This window comes from Neofelis nebulosa, chromosome 2, assembly GCF_028018385.1.
Source record: "Neofelis nebulosa isolate mNeoNeb1 chromosome 2, mNeoNeb1.pri, whole genome shotgun sequence".
Lineage (NCBI taxonomy): Eukaryota > Metazoa > Chordata > Mammalia > Carnivora > Felidae > Neofelis > Neofelis nebulosa.
This window is the reverse complement of record NC_080783.1, coordinates 181,701,056-181,725,143: the sequence shown is the minus strand read 5'-3', so window position 1 is coordinate 181,725,143 and position 24,088 is coordinate 181,701,056. Positions and strand designations below refer to the sequence as shown.

Here is a 24,088-nt window from a genome sequence, read left to right as displayed (position 1 = left end):
CCACCCAGGCAACCCAAGCCTGAAGTTTTAAAGGTCATCCAGCTTGGGGGAATAGAGCCCAAAGGGCACTGCAATGCTCTTGGAGAGAAGGCAGTCAAATAATCCAGGGACACATAGAATGGAAACAGTGATCTGAAAACCACCTGGGGCACACAGTAGGCAGGCTATTTGCTCATTTCAGAGCACATCCCAGAGAGGCAGCATTCACAAAGACACCACTATAGGAACAAAGGAACAGACCAACACCATTTCACTCACTTCCCCTCAGCATGAGCAGGGTCACGGACCACCTACAGGGACCAGTGCAGCACGGACACTCATGACCTAACTTGCTTACACCAAGCCCCACCCCCATGCTCCAAAAGAACCACCCTTCCCAGTCATGCTTGTATAAGAGTTCAGTGTGACAGCCTCTGGCTCCAAAAGATCAGCCCAAACCTGTGCTCACACCTTATCTCCAAACACGGGAGTTTTGTGGAGCTTCAAGTTCCACAGTGGTAGCAACAGGTCTCATTTCACAGATACACCAGAGCACACCTAGTTAAAAGGTGTCACATTCAGGCAAAAGGCCAAACACTGCCCACAACAGGCAAAGAGAACCTCTACAGATGACTGACCTGGGGATAAAGCAGCCAGAACAAAACAACAGAGTGCACATAAAACACACTGTAGACACTCCTGGAATCACCAGACCCTGGGGGAGAGGGAATAATACACAACAGGGCACTACAGGATCTCTTCTTCAGAATGCTATTATACTCAAGAACAGCATACATAGCTGACCTACCACACAGAAATAGGGATAGAAATTAAGACAGAATGAAAAGATAGAAAAACGTATCAAAAATCAAAGAACAGGACAAGGCCATAACCAGAATTCTAGGTGAAACAGATATAAGTAACATGCCTGATAGAGAATTTAAAGTAATGATCATGAGAATTACTCACTGCACTTGAGAAAAGAGTAGAAGGCATGAATGAGACCCTTAACACAGAGGTAAGGAATAACAGCAAAGATAAAGAGCTTGATAAATGAAATAAACATACTTGATGGAATGAACAGCAGGCTGGAAGAAGCAAAGGAATGAATTAATGACCTAGAAGACAGAGTAATGGAAAATAATCAAGCTGAACAAAAGAGAGAAAAAAGAATTATTCAAAATGAGAAGACTGATGGAATTCAGTGACTCCATCAAACATAGTAACATTAGCATTATAGGAGTCCCAGAAGAAAAAGAAGGAAAGGGGGTAAGAGAATTTATTTGAAGAAATAATAGCTGAAAACTTCCCAAATCTGAGGAAGGAAACAGATATTCGGAGCCAGGATAGGCACAAAGAACCCCATCAAAATCAACAAAAGCAGATTCACAACAACACATATTATAATTAAAATGCCAAATACAACGATAAAGAAAAAAAATTAAAAGCAGCAAGAAAAAGAAGACAGTCATTTATATGGGAAAACCAAAAGGGCTGGCAGGGGATACTTCCTTCAGCTGAAACTTTCTAAACCAGAAAGGAATGGCATGATAAGTTCTAATGCTAAATGGGGAAAATGTGCAGCCAAGGAGACTTTATCCAGGAAGGCTATCATTCAAAATAAAAGGACAGATAAAGAGTTTCCCAAACAAACAAAAACTAAAGAAGTTCATGACCACTAAACCAGCCCTGCAAGAAATATTGAGAGACTCTTTGAGTGGAGAGGCAAAAGTGACATTATAAAGGTAGGAAACACAAAAATAGCAAAAATAAATATATCTGTAACAACCAGCCAAGGAAGTCACAATATAAAAAGATGTAACATATGACATCATATTTCTCAAACCTGGGAGAAGAGGAATAAAGAATTGGTTCAAACTTGAAAGGCCATCAACTTAATATAGACTGCTATATGCAGAAGGTGTCATATACAAACCTAATGGTAACCACAAATCAAAAACTACTAATACATATGCAAAGAATAAAGAGAAAGAAATACAAATATATCACTAAAGAAAACCAGCAAACCATGAAAGATAGAAAGACAGGAAAGGATCAGAGAAAATCTTCAGAAACAAACACAAAACAAGTAATAAAATGACAATACATAGATGGACAAAATAATCCAACCTAAAGACACCAGCACATTGAAAGTGAGGTGATAGAGAAATATTTATCATGCAAATTGTCAAAAGAAAGCCATATTAGTAATACTTTTATCAGACAAAATAAAGTTTAAAACAAAGACTATAACAAAAGACAAAGGAAGAGACTATATATATAATAATAAAAAGGACAATCCAACAAAATATAACAATTATAAATTTTATACACCTATAATGGATAGACCCAAATAGTTACTAGATAGACCTAAAATAGTTACTAACAAACATAAAGGAACTAATCAAGGAAAATACAATACTAGGAAGAGACTTTAACACCCCCCTTACATCAATGGATAGATAATCTAAACAGAATATCAACAAAGAAACAATGGCTTTGACTGACACAATAGACCAGAGAGATTTACCAGATATATTCAGAACATCTTATCCTAAAATAGCAGAATACATATTCTTCTCAAGTTCCCATGGAACATTCTCCAGAAGAGATCCACAAAACAGGTCTTGACAAATTTAAAATGATCAAAGTCATACCATGCATGTTTTCTGACCAGAAAGCTATGAAACTAGAAACCAATCACATGAAAAAAAAGTCTGGGAAGCACAGAAATACATAGAGATTACATAACATGCTATGAAACAATGAATGAATCAACAAAGAAATAAAAGAAGACATTAAAAGGTACATGGAAACAAATGAAAATGAAAATACAATGGTTCAAAACACTTGGGATGCAGCAAAAATGGTTCTAAGAGGGAAGTTTACAGCAAAACAGGCTTACCTCAAAAGCAAGAAAATGTCAAATAAACAACCTAACCTTATACCTAAAGCTACAAAAAGAACAAACAAAACCTAAAACCAGTCAAAGGAAGGGAATAATAAAGATTAGAGAATAAATAAATGATAAAGAAACTTAAAAAAACAACAGAACACATCAATGAAACCAGGATCTGGTTCTTCGGGAAAAAAAAAAAAAAATCAGTAAAATTGATAATCCTCTAGCCAGATTTATCAAGAAAAAAAAAAAGGGACCCAAATAAAATCACAAAGGAAAGAGGAGAAGTAACAACAAACACCACAGGAGCACAATTATAAGAGAATGTTATGAAAGACTCTGTGCCAACAAATTGGACAACCCAGAAGAAATAGGTAAGTTTCTAAAAACATAACCTACCCAAACTGAAACATGAATAGAATGTTTGAACAGACCACTTACCAGCAAAGAAATTGAATCAGTAATCAAAACACTCCCAAAAACAAAAGCCCAGGACCTGATGGCTTCATAGGTGAAGCCTACCAAATATTTAAAGAAGAACTATTACCTATTCTTCTCAAACTATTCCAAAAAATAGAAAAGGAAGGAATATTTCCAAATATTGAACTTGTGTCTAATGTGGGGACAATTTTAGAGGACTAAGCCCCGAACCTATGGGATTTTATGCTGTCTTCAGGTAGATAATATCAGAATTAAATTAAAATTGTAGAACTGGCATTGAAAAATTGCCTGGTGTGGGAGGGAAAGAACACCACACATTTCATAGCCAGAAGTATTCTGTGAATAGTGTATGAGAGAAAAAGAGTAATTTTTTCCTTCTAATACATAATAATAAAGATATTTCATAGGTGGGAGGGGAAAAGGTTGACAATATTCATAGTTTAAGCACACAGGTCTGTACCACACAAAATCACCAAATTGTATTAAGAAAGAAAGAAACATGTATAAAAATTGTGAAAATCTAAAAACAAATGTAGTTCTGGAGTGATACTGTACTCACAAACATTATTACTCTATTACTGGCATAATCATTTACTTTGGATCAGTTTGCTTTAGCTAGCATTAACAATGTAATATATAATTTAATATTAAAATACTTTAATCATTCTATAAATGTCTTGAGTTTCAAGAATAATGAAAAAAGGATAAGATTCTTTATTTCAAATAGAAAAGCTTAACAAAAATGTATCAGTGCTTTTCAAACCCTATTCTGCAGGACCTGATGAACTTCCCTCAAAAGTATGCCTTCTTTAGCCACGGGGAAAGCTAGAGTTCCATTTACTCAATCTCTTCCTTCTAATACTAGTCCCTCCCCTTCAAACAGAGCAGCACTTTTTTTTTTTTTTTTTTTTTTTTTTTTTTTTTTTTTTATTTTAGAGAGGGAGATGGAACAAGCTGGGGAGGGGCAGAGAATGAAAATGTTAATGAGGTTCAGTGCTCAGCACAGAGCCTGACATGGGGCTCAATCTCAGGACTCTGAGATCATGACCTCAGCCAAATTGAGTCAGACGTTTAACCAAGTGAGCCACCCAGACACCCCAGAGCAGTACCATTTTTGACTATTTTTTCCATAATGGAGTTTTGCTAAAGATTTTCTTTGGAAAAAAATTCCACCACTAAAATCAAACAAACCATCCAGACCAAAATAGTTTGAAATTTTATATAGTTAATAGTTGGTGCTAAGTTTATGCTTCAACAAGATTTTGATTTGATTTCATTTTGATATTTACATACAGCTTAAAGCAATGTAACAATCAAGCTTTCCATTTCAGACTCCCAGGAAAAGTAAACACCTTACCCAGCATGACTAGATGATGAAGGTGGTGGCAAGTCTGGTGTAAGGACATAAAGACTGTTGTTTTTTGGCAAATGTAGCGATTTTAAGACCGTCTGGAAAAGAAAAATTAAAAACAAAACAAAAAAAATGACTGTTGATTGTACATTATTCATTTTTTCCCTAAAGTTCTTGAAAATTTTTCAATATTATAGCTTACCTTTTCATCTTTTGATAATTTCCTAAATATGATAAAGCAGAATGACTGAATCCAAATAATTTGTTTCTCCCATATACAAGTGAGCATATAAGTATGAACATTAAAGATAAAACGCAAATTCTTTAGCTCATAATGAAATACAACTAGATAAGAACACAGCTAAGAGTCATTAATTTCTTCATTAAAGAAGTATATCCTTGAAACTAATACGCACTTCTTCCAGGATCATTAACAAAAATTAGCATAATGTAGGTTTTCAGAGATCACAAGACCTAGAAAAGATTATAAGCAAGCACCTCAACCCAAAGACTTTAAAGATAAGGAACTGCAGCCCGAGAAGTAAACTGACTTGGGTAAGAGATCTAGTAAGTGTTACCTGGGTACCTTAACTCTTACTCCAGAGAATTTTTTTGTTAAAATATTCCATCTAGGGTGAATAAACTACTCTTGTGATACATCTGAACTATATCTTGAAAGCCACACAAAACTTTAGTACAATTTTTTGCCATAAAAACCCTACATACCTTTTGCACTCCTAACTTGATGGTAAAAACTTACTAACATACTTCAAACTTTTTTTTTTTGACAGAAAAACATACTAAGAAACACATTTTACATCTTTACATCGTAACCCAGGGCATACATATTTATTAAACAGATACTTACTGAGCTACCTACTCTGTGACAGGAAAATTGTAAACACTGAGGGTATAGTGGTGAACAGAACAGTCTAAATCCCCTGATGGTATAGAGTTTTACAGTTTAGTAGGAACAAATAAAGTTAGCAACCTATATAGTTGAATATTAAAACTTGATAATTCTTTGGAATAAACATAAATCAGGAAAGGGAGGGTGAAGAATATGGGGGTGTGAGTTATGTAATTTTACACTGGGTGGTGAGGGTGGTTCTCACGTGGGGAATATGGCTTTTGAGCAAAGACTTAAAGAGGTGAGGAAGTAAACCATGAGAATATACAGAAAAAGAATATTTCAGGCGAAGAAAACAACCAGCACAAAATACTTAATGAACAACAAGGAGTCTAATGTAACTGAAGTCAAATGAGCACTGACTGAGATGGGTCACAGAAAGAACAGTGATGGTAAGGACAGGAAATATGTTGAGGTATTTAGGCTAATGTAAGGGCTTTGACTTTTACTCTGAATGAAATGGGAAACTACTGAAGTGACAGGATACTTAAATGATTCACGTTAAAATGAATCATTTAAATAATACATACACACATAAATTTGTTAGCTGTGTTGAAAACACTTGGGAAGGGGTTGGCAGAGAAGGACAGAAGCACAGAAGAGACTAATGGAATATACTAAGATAAGGATGATAATGGTTTATGCCAGTGTGATAGAAGTGATGTAAAATAGCTGGATTCTGGATATATTTTGAAAATAGTATCAAAGAGATTTCCCGACACATTGGATACAGTTTCTAACAGAAAGGAGTCAGTAATGATCCTAAAGATTTTAGACTGAGTAACTGGAAAGATGAAGTTGGTATCAATTCAAAGGCAAGACTGAAGATGAGGACTTCCATTTTGGGCAGGTAAGTTTGAAATGTGTATCAAGCATTTAAATGGAGAAGATAAGCAAGTGGATATATCAATCTGGAAAGCCGGGAACAGGTCTGGAGTGGAAATATAAACTAAAGATATAAAACTGTGCATATAGATGCACTTAAAAGTCATTACACTGGACAAGATTACCACTGAATTTAGTCACGTGGTCACTTCACTGGTGACTTTGACAGAAGCACTAGCAATTCTTTGCTTAGATTGGGCTAAGGAGAAATGGGGATAAATAAATTAGAGACAAGAAATATAAACAACTCTCTGGGGAAAGTTTTGTTATCAAGGGGACTAGAGGAATGCAGTGATTATTAGAAGGGGAAGAAAAATAGAAGACATAACATTATGTTTGTGGTTATGCTCTACTAGAGGTAATGGTCTATTAGAGAAAAATACCAATGATGCAGGAAACACAGGGAAGAATTAGGTCAAATCCTTGAATAGGCCAGAGGGGATAAAGAATGCAATCCAAAGCAAACATGGAGGCCTGGTCTTCAATAGGAGACTGGACAAGCCATCTAGAGTAACAAAAGGAGAATACTTTTGTAAAATGCAGGTAAGTAAACAGAGACCAAGCTGGGAATTTGTAGAATTTTGCTTATATTGCCTTTATTTTGTCAGTGAAACAAAACAGGAAAGAAAGGCATCAGTTGAGAGTGAGAATAAGGGAAAGGTGCTTTAAAGGCCTGAGGAGAGGACAAATACAAAATAACCATTTAGGAGTGTAGATAAACCAGGTAAATATACTGTGACTGCCTAGCAACATTAAGGGGCTCTCTAAAGACCATGGTCATGAATTTAAAGGTACACCAACACCATGATTTTATTTGTCTGCAGCCACTTTTAGCTGTAAGGCACAGAATAGATGGAGTTGGATTTATCAAAAGTAAGGATTTTTGTCATGCAGGATCTTTAAAGAAAGAGTTGGGATTATACACAAGAAAGTGATTATAATGATTAACCGTGGGATTTAACCCACTGTAAGGAAGGAAGAAAAAACACGAAAGAGGTAATCATCTTGAGCAGATGGTAGAAACAATGGATTAGAGGCCTAAGTAGTGTTGAAGAACTGCTGGAGTTAGGACACCAAAGGAAATGAGCTAGAAAGATGAGATATGGTAAGCAGAAAATCAAAGCCTCAAATTAAGATTTGAGAATTATAATTAAATGATAGGAGAATGGGAGATATAGCTGATACAGGTTGGAGAAAAAAAGACCTCTGTAGGAAAGAAATTCAAGAAACTAAGAGTCCGAGGTACTGGAAGAACCATTTACAAAGATATTTAAATTACCAAGAATTAGGATAGAGAAAGGTGAATCCCCTGGAACACGAGGTCTGAGAGGTCTGAGGGCCATAGGAGGAGAAGTGGTTCTCCTCCTACGAGAGCATTTGGTAGAGGCTGTACAGTCTCCCCACAAGCAAAGGTCCCAACAGACCCTGGAGAACAGCCACATTCACTCATATTGGAACAAAGACACCATGGTGTGATGAAACCTGGCACTGGCTGTATGTTGTGTTCTGCCATAAGCCCTGAACCTCTGCTGCTATGCAATTACCCAAACTTTTTCTGCGGCAGGCAGGCACCTGTCTACAATCTCTGAACTTCTGCAACAGCATAGCCACATGCATGTTCCCAAGGGGCAAGCGGGCACCTGGCCATTGCCCAGCGAGACCCTCCCCCATAGGGTCAGAGGGGGTCCAAGCCACAGGTTTCTCAAAAGTGAGGGATTTGGAAACACAGCCCCATATGAGATATAATTCAGGAGGGAGCTTCCGCCTGACAGGCTGACAGCATGGACACAGACAGTGTAGAAGTAGGGAGTGAATGGAAGCCAAAGACAAAGGTGGGGTGCTTGACTGCTGGTCTGTGAGAGCACAGAGTTCCAGAGCCAGAGACTGGGAAGATGGGTGACCCCATTTTCACCTCTCCCATTCATTCGCATAGACATGCATGCCTGCCAACCAATCCACCCCAGTAAGCTAAACAGTGCCAATTAGTGGAGAAGAGAGCCCTTGCACCAGGCTCCAACCAACTGCGCCAACCAAGCTCAGGCCCTAGGAGACCAACACAAGTCTCTCTCTCTGCTTAGTGTAAGGACTATAAAGTGCTTCACATTTAGACTTCTAGGGGAAACCGGATGTAATTTCATTCAGATTTTCTTCTGTTTCCTCATCCATCTATTTGGTGTTTTTCCCCCCCTTTTCTTTTTCTCTTATTCTTGGATACAGAAAGAATTTATTTTTATTTCCCATTTTTACAAAAATTTTTTACTATATTCTCTTGTAAATTTTTTTATTCTATTTTACTTTCTTCAATTCATTCTATTCTATTTTATTGTATAATTTTTTATTTTAAATGTTTTACCTTTTTTTTCTTTTCTTCCCCTTTTTTCTCTATTCTATAAGCTTCTTTCAAAAACCAGACCAGAGCACACCTAGCATCTAGCTCCCTTTATTTGATTTTTTCTGTTGGTTTTAATTTTGAAACTTTTATTTTTTTATTTCACTAATACTTTTCCTTCCTCCAAAATGACAAAATGAAGGAATTCACCTCAAAAGAAAGTACAGGAAGAAAGGACAGCCAGGGACTTAATCAACACAGATATAAGCAAGATGTCTGAACTAAAATTTAGAATCATAATAATAAGAATATTAGCTGGAGTTGAAAAAAGCATAGAATCCTTTTCTGCAGAGATAAAAGAAGTAAAATCTAGTCAGGACAAAATTAAAAATGCTATATGTGACATGCAATCTCGAATGGATGCCACAGCAGTAAGGGTGGATGAATCAGAGCAGCGAATCAGTGATATAGAAGACAAAATTATGGAGAATAATGATGCAGGAAAAAAAGAGGGAAAGTAAGGCAAAAAAGCACGATACAAGACATAGAGAACTCAGTGACTCATTAAAAAAGAAAGGCATCTGAAACAAAGGAGTCCCAGAAGATGAAGAGAAAGACAGAAGGGGTGGGAGGTTTATGTGAGCAAATCATAGCAGAAAACTTTCCTAAACTGCGGAAAGACACAGACATGAAAATCCAACAAGTACAGAGAACTCCCATTAGAGTCAACAAAAAACGACCATCAACAAGGCATATCATAGTCAAATGCACAAAATACACAGACAAGGAAAGAACTATGAAAGTAGCAAGGGAAAAAAAATCCTTAACCTATAAGGGAAGAGAGATCAGGTTCACAGCAGACCTATACACAGAAACTTGGCAGGCCAGAAAGGAGTGGCAGGATATATTCAATGTGATGAACCATAAAAACATGCAGCCAAAGTTGCACTTTTTTTATCCTATCCTCCCTCTCCCTAACCGAAAACACTGTAACTTGCACAATTATATGTATAAAAATATGGCCTGTTGCTAAATGTTATCCTCTTTATTTTACAGATTCACACTTATAAGAATATTTAGTGTGAATCTATACCTTAGAAAGCCTATGCAGCTTAGCTAGTGTTCAATTACTTTATCAAAGAGTGAGTGACTTAAACTTAGTATGGTGCCTTAGGTATAAATAATCCGATTTTTGGAAGACAAAATGGAGATTGTTATATAAATAAATAAATGATCTTTTATGTAAAAAAAAAAAAAAAAAATGCAGCCAAGAATTCGTTACCCAGCAAGGCTGCCATTCAAAATAAAAGGAGAGATAAAGAGTTTCCCAAACAAAAACTAAAGGAATTCATGACCACTAAACCAGTCCTGCAAGAAATTTTAAGGGGGACTCTTTGAGGGGAGAAAAGATGAAAAAACAAAACAAAACAAAAAACAAAACCAAAAATAGACCAAAGGCGACAAAGACAACAAAGGACCAGAGAACACCATCAGAAACTTCAATTCTACAGGCAACAAAATGGCAATAAATTCATATCTTTCAGTACTCACTCTAATGTCAATGGGCTAAAGGCTCCAATCAAAAGACACAGGGTATCGCATGGATAAGAAAAAAAAGATCCTTCTATATGCTGTTTACAAGACCCATTTTATCTCTAAGGACATCTTCATATTGAAAGTAAGGGTATGGAGAACCATCTATCATGCTAATGGTTGCCAAAAGAAAGCCAGAGTAGCCACACTTATATCAGACAATGTAGATTTTAAAATAAAGACTATAGGGGCACCTGGGTAGCTCAGTCAGTTAAGTGTCCAACTTTGGCTCAGGTCATGATCTCACAGCTTGTGGGTTCAAGCCCCAGTTGGGCTCTGTACTGACAGCTCAGAGCCTGGAGGTGCTTCAGATTCTGCGTCTCCATCTTTCTCTGGCCCTCTCCTGCTCGTGTTCGTTCGTCCTTTCCTCCTTTCTTTCTTCCTTCCTTTCTTTCTTTCTCTCCCTCTCTCTCAAAAATAAATAAACGTTAAAAAAAAATTTTTAAAGAATGTAACAAGAGATGAAGAAGGGCATTATATCATAATTAAGGGGTCTATCCATCAAGACCTAACAATTGTAAACAGTTATGCCCCAACGTGAAACACCCAAATATATAAACCAATTAATCACAAACATGAAGAAACTCATTGATAATAATGCTATTATAGTAGGGGAATTCAACACCCCACTTACAACAATGGACAGATCATCTAGGCAGAAAATCAACAAGGAAACAATGGCTTTGAATGACATCTTGGACCAGACGGACTTAACAGATATTCAGAATATTTCATTCTAAAGCAGTGGAATATGCATTCTTCTCAAGTACACATGGAACATTCTCCAGAATAGATCATATACTGGGACACAAATCAGCCCTCAACAAGTACAAAAAAATCAAGATCATACCATGCATATTTTCAGACCACAACACTATGAAACTTGAAATCAACTACAGGAAAAAATTTGGAAAGACCATGAATACTTGGAGATTAAAGAACATTCTATTAAATAATGAACAGGTTAACCAAGAAGTTAAAGGGGAGTTTAAAAAGTACATTGAAGCAAATGAAAATGATAACAAGATTGATCAAAACCACTGGCATGTAGCAAAGGTGGTCACAACAGGGAAGTATATAGTAATCCAGGCCTTCCTAAAGAAGGAAAAAAGATCTCAGATATACAACCTAACCTTAAACCTTAAAGAGCTGAAAAAAAGAACAGCAAAAAGAACTCAAAACCAGCAGAAGATGGGAAATAATAAAGATTAGAGCAGAAATCAATGCTATCTGAAAAAAATAAATAAATTGTAAAAAAATAAAAAATAAATAAATAAATAAAGTAGAAAAGATCAATGAAACAAGGAGTTGGTTCTTTGAAAGAATTAACAAAATTATAAATCCCTAGCCAGTTTGATCAAAAAGAAAAAGGACCCAAGTAAATCAAATCAAGAATGAAAGAGGAGAAATCATAACTAACACAGCAGAAATACAAACAATAATAAGAGAATATTATGATCAATTATATACCAATAAATTGGGCAATCTGTAAGTAATGGACAAATTCCTAGAAACATATAAATTATCTAAACTGAAACAGGAAGAAATAGAAAGTTTGAACAGATCCATAACCAGTAAAGAAATTTAAATAGTAATAAAAAACCTCCCCCAAAACAAGAGTCCAGGGCCAGATGGCTTTGCAGGTGAATTCCACCAAACATTTAAAGAAGAGTTAACACTTATTCTTTTGAAGCTGTTCCAAAAACAGAAATGGAAGGAAAACTTCCAAACTCATGCTACAAGGCCAGCATCACCTTGATTCAGAAACCAAAGACCCCATTAAAAAGGAGAACTATGGACTAATTTCCTTGATGAACATAGATGCAAAAATCCTCAACAAGATACTAGCCAACTGGAGTCAACAATACATTAAAAGGATTATTCATTGTGATCAAGTGGCATTTATACCTGGGAGGCAGGGCTGGTTCAATATCTGCAAATCAATCAATGTGACACATCACCTTAACAAAAGAAAGAATAAGAACCACATGATCCTTTCATTAGATGCAGAGAAAGCATTTGACAAAATACAGCATCCTTTCTTGATAAAAACCCTCAAGAAAGTAGGGATACAAGGATCATACCTCAAGATCATAAAAGCCATATTTGAACGACCCAACGCTAATCTCATCCTCAATGGGGAAAAAACTGAGCGCTTTCTCTCTAAGGTCAGGAACATGACAGGGAAGTACACTCTCACCACTGTTATTCAACACACTATTGGAAGTCTTAGCCTCAGCATCAGACAACAAAAGGAAATAAAAGGCATCCAGATTGGCAAGGAGAGTGTCAAACTTTCACTCTTCACAGACCATATGATATTCTATGTGGAAAACCCAAAAGATTCCACCAAAAACTTGCCAGAACTGACCCATGAAATCAGCAAAGTTGCAAGATATAAAATCAATGCAAAGAAATCGGTTGCATTTCTATCCACCAATAATGAAACAACAGAAAGAGAAATTAAGGGAAAAATCCCATTTACAATTGCACCCAAAACCATAAAACATTTGGGAATAAACCTAACCAAAGAAGTGAAAAATCTATACACTGAAAACTGTAGAACGCTTATGAGAGAAATTGAAGAAGACACAAAAAAATGGAAAAATATTCCATGCTTATGGATTGGAAGAACAAATATTGTTAAAATGTTGATACTACCTAAAGCAATATACATATTCAATAAAATCCCTATCAAAAAAAACACCAGCATTCTTCAGAGCTGGAACAAACAATCCTAAAATGTGTATGGAACCAGAAAAGACCCCGAGGAGCCAAAACAATCCTGAAAAAGAAAACCAAAGCTGGAGGCATCACAATTCCGGATGTATTACAAAGCTGTAGTCATCAAGACAGTATAGTACTGGCTCAAAAACAGACACTTAGACCAGTCAAACAGAATAGAGAACCCAGAAATGGACCCACAAATGTATGACCAACTAATCTTTGACAAGCAGGAACAAATATCCAATGGAATAAAGACAGTCTCTTCAGCAAATGATGCTGGGAAGACTGGACAGCAACGTGAAGAATGAACCTGGACCACTTTCTTACACCACACACAAAAACAAACTCAAAATGGATGAAAGACCTAAACATAAGACAGGAAGCCATCAAAATCCTCAAGGAGAAAGCAGGCAAAAACCTCTTTGACCTTGGCTGCAGCAACTTCTTAACACATCTCCAGAAGCAAGGGAAATAAAAGCAAAAATAAACTATTGGGAACTCATAAAAATAAAAAGCTTCTGCATGATGAAGGAAACAATCAGCAAAACTAAAAGGCAACCAAAGGAATGGGAGAAGATATTTGCAAATGACAGATAAAGGGTTGGTATCCAAAATCTATAAAGAATTTATCAAACTCAATACTCAAAAAACAAATAATCTAGTGAAGAAATGGGCAAAAGACATGAATAGGCACTTTTCCAAAGAAGACATCCAGATGGCTATCAGACACATGAAAAAATGCCGAACACCACTCATCATCAAGGAAATGTAATTAAAAAAAAAGGGGGGGAAATACAAATCAAAACCACAATAAGATACCACCTCACACCTGTCAGAATGACTAAAATTAACAATGCAGGCAATGACAGATGTTGGCAAGGATGTAGAGAAAGATCTCTTTTGCACTGATAGTGGGAATGCGAACTGGTGTAGCCACTGTGGAAAACGGTATGAAGTTCCTCAAAAAATTAATAATAGAACTACCCTACATCCCAACAATTGCACTACTAAGTATTTATTCAAAGGATACAGGTGTGCTGTTTCGAAGGGTCACATCCACCCCAATGTTTATAGCAGTGCTATCAATAATGGCCATTGTTGGCTAAGAGAACAAGTGGGAAAGAGCCCACTGTGTGTTGTGTGTGTGTGTGTGTGTATACACAAAATGGAGTATTACTTGACAATCAAAAAAGAATGAAATCCTGCCATGTGCATCAACGTGGATGGAAGCAAAGTGCATTATGCTAAGCAAAATTAGTCAGAGAAAGACAAATATCATATAATTTCACTCGTGTGGAATTTAAGATACAAAACAGATGAACATAAGGGAAGGGAAGAAAAATAATATAAAAACAAGGAGGGGGACAAAACATAAGAGACTCAAATATAGAGAAAGAACTGAGGGTTGCTGGAGGGGTTGTGGGTGGGGGGAAGGGCTAAGTGGGCAAGGGGCATTAAGGAAGATACTTGTTGGGATGAGCACTAGGTGTTATATGTAGGGGATAAATCACAGGATTCTACTCTTATAATCATTATTGCACTACATGCTAACTAACTTGGATGTAAATTTAAAAAAATACATACATACTGCATGACATTAAAAAAAAAGAAGACAGAGAGCAATTCTAGACCAATCAGGAAATGAGGGGAAACACCTCAATAAGTAGGTGATGATCTTTTGACATCAAATTCAAAGCTGAAGATTTTTAGAGAAGGACTGATAAAGGTCCAGAAGTGGAAATGAGGAGCAATAAGGACACATATTTTACCAGTTAGTCCACTGTTATGATGGCTGCTAAGGAAAAGCAATGAACACGGAGAAGGCTACAAAGAAACAATGTCCTCAGGAAGGCAGATTTCAGTCAGAGGAAGATGGTGGAGGGAATGTGCAGGGAAGAGGTTGACAACAGAAGGAATTTTGCTAATAATAAAATTAGTTCCACAGGGAATAACACAGGGTCCCAGGCATTGTAGAGGAAAAGGCTAGAGACAGATGTGAGCTATGGAAATTTTAGTGAGGGATGATATGAGAATCTTAAACTCCTTGTAGTGACCAGCATAAACAGCAGGAAGAGATGTAATGAAATTAGTTGTGGTACAATCAAATAATAATGTCCAGGCTGAAAGTGTTGGAAAGCAAGGTGGGGTGCGATGTCTGGGAATCTCTCTTAACCCTACAGATGAAAGTAGAGACACATAGGGAGGCTGATCTTACCCAAGTATAGAATTCATTCTTGATCCCACTCCAAGAAGGTCCATCTTACTATAAGTATACAAGGACACTGGGATTTACTGTTGACTCATATTAGCTATCTGTTAAATAAATAAAAATACTTACCCTTACTGTTTGCAAAATACTCTGACATCTTCTATTCTATTTGGTTTTTTAATGTGGGCTATAACCCACTCATGTCACTTTACAACCCATTAATGGTTTGTAATGCATGGTCTGCAAAAATATTATGTTAGGCAATTACTCATAAGTTTACAATCTGTACAGAAACCTTTATGTTCTGAATCTTTAAAATATGTGTAAGCCCTTTTGAAATTGATGTGTGACCTTTACAGAGCTAACATGCAAGCAAAACACATGCATACACAGGAAAGTTATTTTTACCTTTTCATCTTTCATTTTTTTACTTGGTGGATTACTGTAAATACTCTTATCATTTGGATGGTAACTACTACCTTTTGCTATGCTATCATCCATAGATTTTCCACTGAATCTTCCCTCTCAAACCACACATGGCATAATTAAATAAATGGATACTTTTATTCATTCATTCCTTCATTCATTCCACAAACATTTGCTCAAGGTACTATGATGGAGAATGCTGGGATGGGAACCTAGTTTTATACAGAGGCCTGTTAGAGAAACTAATGTTTAAACTGAGACTTGAAGGATGAAATAGAGGTACTCATATGAAGAATTGGGGATAAAGCATTCCAAGCAGTTAAAGGGACAGGTAAAGACATAAAGGGCTTGGGCCTATTAGAAGAATTAAAAGGAGGTTTCTATGGCTGCATCATGTAAAGTGAGGGTAAAAGGAAGGCTAAAGGTTGTAGAGGTGAACAGTGGGTAAATAATACAATGCCTTTTGAACCACGGCGAGTTTTATTTAAAGTGCAATGAAAAACTATGTTTTAACAGCAGAGTTATATAATTCAATTTATGTTTTTAAAAGATCACTCTGGCTGCTATGTGGAGAATGTAAGGAAGAACTCAAGAAAAATGCTGGGAAAACAATGATGAAGCTATTGCATTGATCCAGGCATGAGATGCTAATGGCTTGGATTAGGCAGTGGAATAAAAATACTGAAATGTGACCACAGTTGAGGTATATTTTGGAGACAGATGTTATAGCACTTACCAAAGGATTAGGTGTTATTTGAAATGGGAAAAGACTGGATGCCCATATTTTTGTATTCATTAGTGGCTATACAGTGCTGCCATTTATTGGAGGGAAACTGATAGAGAAATGGCATGGGAAGAAAAACCAAGAGCCCCATTTTAAACATGTTAACTTAAAGATGTTAATAAGGTATGCAAGTACAAAAGTGAATTACCAATTTGGATAAATGAATTCACAACAGTATAACCTGGAAATATACATTCGGGAGCAATCAGAAAATTAATGGCATAGGAATATCAGAAATCATCTTGGGAAAAGAGTATACAGAAACTGAAAATATTGTTGGTAACAAAAGACTATGTTCAAATATTAGAACAGATAGCTTTAAGAACATTTTCAAAATAATTGTCTTTCTCTTTACAAACTACTGAAAACGCCATGTACAACTGATTCATATCCATAGGCTTCTCAGTAAATGAACAGATAAATGATACAGCTATATAAACTAATGCATTTTCGTGTTTTATTTCTGCCAAGGTTGTTGATTTACTCAGGCAGCACTTCTTTTTATTTTTTTAACCTATGTTTCAATTACAACAGCCATATAGCACCCACCAGGGGTCAGCAAACTATGCCTATGGGACAAATCTAGGTCATTGCCTCTTTATATATGGCCTGTAAGTTAAGAATAATTTTTACATTTTTAAATGGTTGAAAATTTTAAAAAAGCATTTCGTAGTATGTGAAATTATATAAAATTAAAATTTCTGCATCCATAAAGATTTATTGGAACACAGTAGCGTTTCACATTTTCACATATGGCCTGTGGCTCCTTTCACACTATGACACAGAATTGAGTAGCTGCAAGGGAGACTATATTGCCCACAAAGCCTAAAAGATTTACAACCTGTTTCTGTATAGAAAAAGGTTGCTGACCCCTAGAACAGTACATCACTAACTTAAACCTAAACCTATAAATACCTTGCTAATGTGAAATTCATGTAAATATCTTATTTAAATACTCAGAACATCTCCATATACCAAATGAACTCACATATAGATATTTACAAGCACAATGTCTACCAGAAGTCACTGACAAAGAACTGAACCAAAAATTGAAGATTCTATGTTTATGCCTAGATACTGAAATATCAAGTTAATAACTAGTATGAAAAGATTTGATAATTATTTCTACCTCAAACATCTAAAACTTTAGAGTTAATTCATTTCCTTTCCATCTGTCCCCACTTTCTCTGTCAAAGAAAAAGTGTATGAAATTTAATACCTGAGGCTGCTGCTGGGTCCTTAAGAATAGTAACTACTGCCTTATAATGGCAACACTTTATGAAAATTCTTAAAATACAATTCATTCCATGCACTTCCCACTATCCAAGTAAACAATGATTCTCACCATTTAAATTTTCCAAATTTAAAAAATTTGCTATTATTATCTCTGTTCTATTATCAATATTTGGCATATATATATATACATTGTATGTGACTTCCTTCAGGTCAATAAGTAATTGTTTAGTACATTATTGTTCCAGGGTACTTAATGACACCCTATGAGGTTTGAGAAAAAAGTAAAGGCTCTCAAAAAGAATGCCAAACTAACTCCTATATAACAGTTAGAAATATGAAAAATATGCTATATACCGTTTTCAATTACATACCTAACTCATTCAAAACTACTGCTAGTTTATCATGAAAATGTTTTCACTTGAAAAACACTGTTTGCTGATTCTTTAAACTAAGTTACTATTTTACCAAAATCTACTTCTGTCATATGTAATAAAAACTAATAAAAACCATTTTTTTAATACATCATTTAGTCAATTGTATAACTTCATATTCTTTTATTTTAGGCAATTAAGAAACTCACACTGTCTTCCACATCTCCGGTCTTCCAGCCTTTTAACAGCATTTTAGACACAGGTATCTGAAGTTCATTTTCTAGAATCTGTTTAATCTCTCCTGTATAAATAAGAAAAGACTGAATATTACTAACAAAATAATGCGATCATCACTTGTCTATATCCAGGGCTAGCTTTAATAGTAAGCATATGGTGCACAGTCAGTGACATTTCTCTGATGAATAAATAAGAAAAATTTCCATAGTCCAAACTTCAAATCTTGATCAAATAAAATGTCCCTTTGAGAACTTAGGCTTCAAGATTAATTCTGATAAAAGACTCTACAATTAATTAACTAGTTAATTAACTGCATATCTTTTTAAAAGAAATAGTTATCAGTGATTGGGGGTAAATAATCTGTTTTAAACCAATCAACTGACAATACCACTAAATGCTCAGCATGTGGTAGGAATAGCAGGTAAAGTATAAAACTTGAGGTATTATAGAAGGAAAGCAGATTTTGGAATGAAGATTTGGATTAAAGTCTTATCTTGAAAAAAATAAAATATCCATTCTTAGGTTTTGCATCATAAAATGGGGAATAATATTGCTATTCTTAACTATTTCCAGGGCCCAAAGATAAAAAGAGATAACATCCACAAAAGCAACTGAAAAAATAAAGCTAATGTACATAATCTAGAAGAAAACTTACATTGTTTTAAAGAGAAAGGCAACAGAATTTCAAAAAAGAAAAAAAAATATGTTGGATAAATAGAGAAGGCTTTAATGAGAGAGAGAAAACTTAAACTCAGCCTGAAGGAGAGTTGGTTTATGAAAGAGAGCCAAACCAAAGGTTACTCTATTCAGTGAAGACAAAAGACTTAAAGATAAAAAGCAAAAATGAACATGATGCTAATGAAAAACAGTGAGGAATCAAAGTTTTCCCAGTGCCCCACAAATCATTTTTCAGGAATCAAGTCTACATGTAAATCAATCAGCTAATTTCTGGAACTATAGATTGTTGAATCAGAATGTACAAAGATTACAAGTATTTAACTTTTATTATGTTGGTGCTAGTCTATACTTTTAGGTTCAATCCCATTTGTAATAAGTGAATGAATACTGAAAGAACTGATTATGTCATATATTAAAAGAGGAAAAATAATTCCATGCTGATAAAGGAAAAAATGGTGGCCGGTGGGGGGTGGGGAGAGGAAGCTTATGCTACCCAAGTACTATAGAAACACAGTTGCCAAAGTAAGCAATGCTACAATCAAAAACTTCATGGCCTTCGTGACATGGTTTTACTTCCCCAAAGAAAATTCCTATCTGGGCACTTTTGATTAGTGATTAAACATCACAATATATTTTACAAGCACAAACTTTATCAACCTTGGCCTTCGAAAACGTCACTGCTGATAAAATATTGTTCCGTTTATGGAAATAGTAGAAAAATGAGCCATACTTTTTATATCAAATACATATAAACATTGTATTTTCGCTTGTGGTTAAGGTTGGTATTTCTAGAACAGTACTTGTCTGGAACTGGGCTTATGCTCTTATAAGTCTGCCCAGTGCTTTCCTCTTAGAAACCGATCTTCACCTGACACCTTCCACTTAGACTCTTGGAGACACTCAGCATTCATAACCTAAAAGAAGTTTCTTAAAGGAAAAACAAAAAGAGATTTTAAGTTGAAGACCCAGTTACTCTTTGCAGCAAGCTTAGGTAACACATAAATAATTCCTGGTAGAAAGGAACAGAAAACAAAACCAGAATCTTGACAACAAACTGAGTTCCTCATATTTTAAAAATTTATTCTCTGTTGGTCTCAATTTCTTCTGTGACATGGGGATAATTATACTATCAACCCTTCATTGGGGTCAAATCACGTAAAGGCATGGGAAATGTTTTGTATCAGTATGTACCCAATATACACAAGGGACTATAAAAATGTTAGTTATTTTGATTGTATTAACTAAGGTAATACACACATAAATGTTTAGCATAGTGCCTGGCCAGTATAGGTTGCCAATAGACAGTAGTTATTGTTTCAGGGATATCTGAAATAATTCAGGTCAATGAAGCACTAGAATGCAGCAAGTTTCAGAGGCAGTATTCATATCTGGGTCTACCTGATACCAAAGATCTTAACACAACATAGCACTGACACTATAGCACCCTGGTATGTTACCTGAAAAATGTGAAGATAATATAGATGTCATCAAGAACAGTCCACTGAATTTGCAAACTGATAGGAGTTACTACCCAAAATATATAAAGAGCTCACAATACAACAGCAACACACACAATTAAAAATGGGCCAAGGTCCTGAATAGATATTTTTCTAAAAAAGATATACAAATGGTCTATAGGTACACAAAAAAGTGCCCAACATCACAAATTATTAGGGAAACACAAGTCAAAACCACAGTGAGATATCACCTCATGTCTATTAGAATGGCTGTTATCAAATGCCAGCAAAAATGTGGAGAAAAGGACACCGTTGGTAGGACTATAAATTAGTACAACCACTATAGAAAACAGCATGGAGGGTCCTCAAAAAATTAAAAATAGAACTATCATATGATCCAACAATATATCCAAAGGAAATAAAAACACTATGTCAAAGAGATATCTGCACCCTTATGTTCATAGCAGCATTATCTACAATGCTTCCAAAATATGGAATATCTTCCATATGGAATATCCAATATCTTCCAAAATATGGAAGCAACCTAAGTGTCCACTGACGGATCAATGGATAAAGAGGTTGTTATGCATATATACATTTCAATATTATTCAATCATTAAAAAAAGGAAGGAAATTCTGCCATTTTTGACAACATGGGACCTTGAAGGCATTATGCTAAGTCAAAGAAGTCAGACATAGAAAGACTAATAATACTGTATAACTCAACTACATGGGGAATCCAAAAAAAAAAGAAAAAGAAAAGAAAAGAAACTCAAAGGAAAAAGACCAGATTATAGTAACCAGAAGTAGGGAGTTGGGGAATGGGACAAAAGTGGTCAATGGTAGAACTTCCAGTTATTATACAAATAAGCACTAGGGATGTAATATATAACATGATGACTATAGTTAACATTACTGTATGCTACATTCTGAAGTTGTTAAGAGAGTAAATCCTAAGAATTCCTATCACAAAGAGAAAAAGCTTTTTTTTTTTTGTATTTACATGAGATGATGGATGTTAACTAAGCTCATAATGGTAATCATTTTGCAATATATGTAAGTCATTATGATGTACACCTTAAACTTATACAGTGTTGCTTATCAATTATATCTCAATAAAACTAGAAAAAGTTTTTTTTTAAAAAAGCCGTTGAATTCAATAGCATACTTTTCAAAATCCCAACTTAGATTATGATTTACATATAATAAAACTCACTCATGAGTTTTGATAAATATATACACCAGTGCAACCACTGCCACAATTAAGATAAAGAACATTTCCTATGTCACAAAAAGGTACTCATACCTCTTTGAAACAAAAACCTAACCCTACCCAACCATGGATCTTCTTCCTTCTTACTCTAAAGATGAGTTTTGTCTGTTATCTTTTATGTCTGGGTTCTTTTGCTCTGCATAATGTTTTTGATCTTCACCTATATTTCTGTGTGTACCAATAAAGTTCTTTTTCATTGTTTAGTAGTATTCTATTATATTGTAAGATAGGCAGCTTCTGAAATGGCTTTCAATGCTCTCCACCTCATGGTATTCATGTCCTTTGTAATTCCCTGCCTGTGAGCATGGGCTGTACCAAGTTACTTCTAATGAAGACAATATAATAATGGTGATGGGATGTGGACTTCTGAGATAGGTTACAAAACTACAGTTTCCATCTTCTTAGCACACTCTCTCTTGCCCTTTACTTGTTCACTCTGATGAAACCAACTGTCTTGTTTTGAATTGGTATATGGAGAGACAAACATAATAAGGAAGGGAGAGAAGCCTCCAACCAAGAGTGAGTGAAGAGCTGAGTCTCTCAGTTCAACAGCCCACATGGAAATAAATCCTGTCAGCAACCACATTAGTAATCGCAAAAGTGTATACACTTCCCTAATTGAGCCTTGAGGTAACATACTAATTGCAGCCTTTGTTACACAGCAGCAAAGAAAATACATATGGACAGAGCACAATGTTTATACATTCACCAGCTGATGACCATCTGGGTTGTTTCTGTTTTTTTTCCTTACTGCAAAAAAAAGCTACTATGAACTTATTGTGAAAACTCTTTTGTAAATATGTGTTGATTTTTCTTGAATAAATACCTAAGAATGGAATGTTAGATTGTATGATCAACTTTATAAAAAACTGCCAAACTTTTCCAAAGTGATTATACCATCATGCACTCCACCAAAGTTCCCGTTGCCACATATTACTATGAATAAGAACTTTCTTTTTGTATTTTAGCCTTTCCAGTGGGCGTGGTTTTGAACTGTGGCTTTAATTTATATTCCCTGAAGATTAATAATAACTAACACTGGACACCTTTTTGTGTGCTTACTGGCTATTTGCATGTCTTCTACAAAGCGCTGAATAGATGTTTTAGAGTGGACCTTGCATTGTTCTTGATCTTAGGAGTCAAGAATTTAGCCTTTAATTATGAAGTATTACATTAGTTATATGTTCTTCATCAATGTGCTTTATGAGGTTGACAAAGTTTCTTTCTATTCTTACTAGTTGTGAGTTTAGTTGTTTTGTTTTTTTAACAACATGAATGGGTATTAAATGCTTTCTCCTCCACCTACTGTAATGATCAGATAAATTTTCTCATTTATTATTCTAATATGGTGGATTACAAGAATAAATTATAAGCTGTTAAATAAGATTTGCTTTCCTGGCTAAACTTACTTGACCATGAGGTATATTATATACGTATGTGTATATTTTATTACATTTTACTGAATTCAACTTGCAAATACTTTGTAAAGGATTTCTCCCTCTATAATTGTGAGAAATATTGGTCTGTAGCTTTCTTTTACAATAATGCCTTTGTCTGGTTTTGGTATTAGAATAATGCTGATTTCACAAAATGAATTAGACAATATTTCATCCTTGATTTATGAATGATTGCTAGTATTTCTTCCTTAAATATTAGATAGACTTTACCAGTGAAGCCATCTAATACCAGATTTTCTTTGTGGGAAGACTTTGATTGTCAATTCAATTTAAATAACTGATGTACATCTATTCAGATTTTATAATATTCTTCTGTCAACTATAATTTGTACCTTTAATATAATTTTTATAGCTTCTTAAAGTCTGCCAAACATTAATTTACTGGCATAAATTTGTTCTTCATGTTGCCTTACAACCTATTTAATGTCTACAGGTTCCTTTCATTTCCAATATGAATAAGTTTGTGGGTCTTTTGTTCTTATTCGCAGTATCAAGTAAATTATCAATTTTATTCATCGCTCAAAAAAAAAACAGCTTGAAGTTTTATTTTTTGTTCATTCTTCTTCTATTTTCTGCTTTGTTAATTTCTGTGTGTGTGTATACACATATATAATTTGTTTCCTTCTATACTTACTTTGGATTTTATTTGCTCTTTAAAAAAAAACTTTAACAGCTTTATTATGATTGACATAAAATAAACTGCATATATTTAAAATCTACAATCTCACAAGTTTTGACAAATATATTCAAAAAGTAAAACTACCATCATAATCAAGATTGTAAATTTATCCATGACCCCTGCAAAGTTTTCTTATGCCACTTGGTAACTCATCTACACTATCCTAA

At 35.1% G+C, this 24,088-nt stretch overlaps 1 protein-coding gene across 3 annotated transcripts in view; it reads right to left on the bottom strand.

Moving 5' to 3' along the window:
• Positions 1 to 24,088, bottom strand: part of FAF1 (Fas associated factor 1) — a 532,153-nt gene that overhangs the window by 297,840 nt on the left and 210,225 nt on the right. For all 3 annotated transcript variants that reach the window (XR_009258134.1, XM_058717421.1, XM_058717422.1), the window contains exons 5-6: positions 18,350 to 18,441; positions 4,677 to 4,768 (exon numbers count right to left, since the gene is read on the bottom strand). Coding sequence is in view for 2 of the 3 variants with exons in the window: in XM_058717421.1 (XP_058573404.1) it covers positions 4,677 to 4,768; positions 18,350 to 18,441 (184 nt within the window). In the remaining variant the exon portion in view is untranslated. The remainder of the gene's footprint in view (positions 1 to 4,676; positions 4,769 to 18,349; positions 18,442 to 24,088) is intronic.